The sequence below is a fragment of the Tupaia chinensis genome, unplaced genomic scaffold, assembly GCF_000334495.1.
Source record: "Tupaia chinensis unplaced genomic scaffold, TupChi_1.0 Scaffold149383_1, whole genome shotgun sequence".
NCBI classification, from domain to species: domain Eukaryota; kingdom Metazoa; phylum Chordata; class Mammalia; order Scandentia; family Tupaiidae; genus Tupaia; species Tupaia belangeri.
In genome coordinates, this window is record NW_006209227.1 from 2,920,961 (window position 1) to 2,922,563 (window position 1,603).

A 1,603-nucleotide genomic window follows, 5' to 3' on the forward strand; every position below is an offset into this window, starting at 1 on the left:
CTCTCTCTCTCTCTCTCTCTCTCTCTCTCTCAAATTTCTGGGGTCTTACTCTAGTGCCTCAGTTGTTGTACACGCCCAGTTAAGTCTGTTGCTGATGAGCAGAGGAAGTACATTGGATTATCTCTGGGTCAATTTTTAAGGACCCATAACTGTTTATATGTTCAGTGTGAGTCCCTGACATAGTGAGCTTTTGTTTTTATGCCTTTGAGGGAGCTTCCAGAAAGCACTCTGGCCACTGGCGTGAGCCTGTGTTCACAGTCGTGCTCTGACTGGACGGCGCCTCCTTCCTCCTGTAGGTCATCACCCCGTGCCGGAAGCTGATCCTCTGTGCGGACAACAGAAAGGAGATGGAGGACTGGATCGCGGCCCTGAAGACCGTCCAGAACCGGGAGCACTTTGAGGTTGTAGGGCGCCTTCCTCCGCAGAGCCACAGTTTTGGAGCTCGTCCTCAGCGCGTTCCCTGTAAACTCCCGGCTTGGTGCTTGTGCTCGAGGCATCATGTCAGACGACAGCCCCGTCCCTCGTAAACCGCCCTCCTCTGTCCTCTCGTGTGTCCTTCCGACCCTGTCCGGGTGCCGCATCACAGGGACTGACCCCAGCGTGTCTCCTCGCAGCCCACGCAGTACAGCATGGACCACTTCTCAGGGATGCACAACTGGTACGCCTGCTCGCACGCGCGGCCCACCTACTGCAACGTGTGTCGCGAGGCTCTGTCTGGCGTCACGTCCCACGGGCTGTCCTGTGAAGGTACGAATGACGTCTTTGTTGTCCTGATGGGAGAGGAGGCCTGAGGTTTTGCTTGTTAAATAAAGCCTGGGCCATCTAAACACAGTCACCATGAATGAGCTGTCCACCCGTCAGTCGGTCCAGGGTCGAGCGATTTCTGCGACTCTTCTTGGCTGTTTACCTGCTGAGGAGTCCTGGAGATCCTTGCGTAGTGCGTGAACACCATGGCGGGAAGCCGGGTGGCAGGAAGGGAAGCAGAGGAAGCATGGCGGACACAGAGGGCAGGCACCTTGAAGACACCTGCACGGGCCAGCCAGTGGAGGCCTGGTGGTTGAGGTGGGCAGGTCCCACGTGGCCAACTGTGTGGTCTGAGTCCAGACCCACTGGCTTGGGAAACAGTGGCAGTCTCATGCACACATGTGCCCAGGATCCCAAAAGGAGGGAAAAGATGGAAGAGAGGGATTATGGAGTGACCATGCCCCGGCCGGGGTGCTTTCTCACCCTTTCTGGGGAGCACACACGCCCTCTGGGAAAGATTACACAGACCCGAGGAGCCCAGTTTGGTTACGGTGCCTGTCTGGGCGAGGCTGGAGACGTGGGGTCTTTCGGGGCTGTGGCCTGGGCAGGAGCAAAGGGCTAGAGCTGGTCCCTTCCCCGCTCCGTTGGATTCCGCCTCTGCCTGTTGGTCTGCAGCTTGTGAGCCTCCGACTCGTTTTTACGTGGTTGTAAACAAATGAGCAGGATAGCATTTCACGACTTGAGAAGCATTTGGAGTTCAGGTTCCATGTCGGCGGGAAGGCAGCGTCCTAGCTACTTGTGCCATGGCGGCAGTCGGGTAGTACTGGCGGGTGCAGCGGGGCGGTGGGGCCCAGCACCA

The 1,603-nt window shown here is 57.7% G+C and overlaps 1 protein-coding gene across 1 annotated transcript in view; it reads left to right on the forward strand.

Annotated features, from left to right (window-relative positions):
• DGKD (diacylglycerol kinase delta) overlaps positions 1-1,603 on the forward strand; it is a gene marked incomplete at its 5' end in the record, with an annotated part of 70,402 nt that overhangs the window by 38,808 nt on the left and 29,991 nt on the right. The window contains 2 exon segments of the mRNA XM_014585251.1: positions 297-401; positions 615-747. Coding sequence (XP_014440737.1) covers positions 297-401; positions 615-747 — 238 coding nt within the window.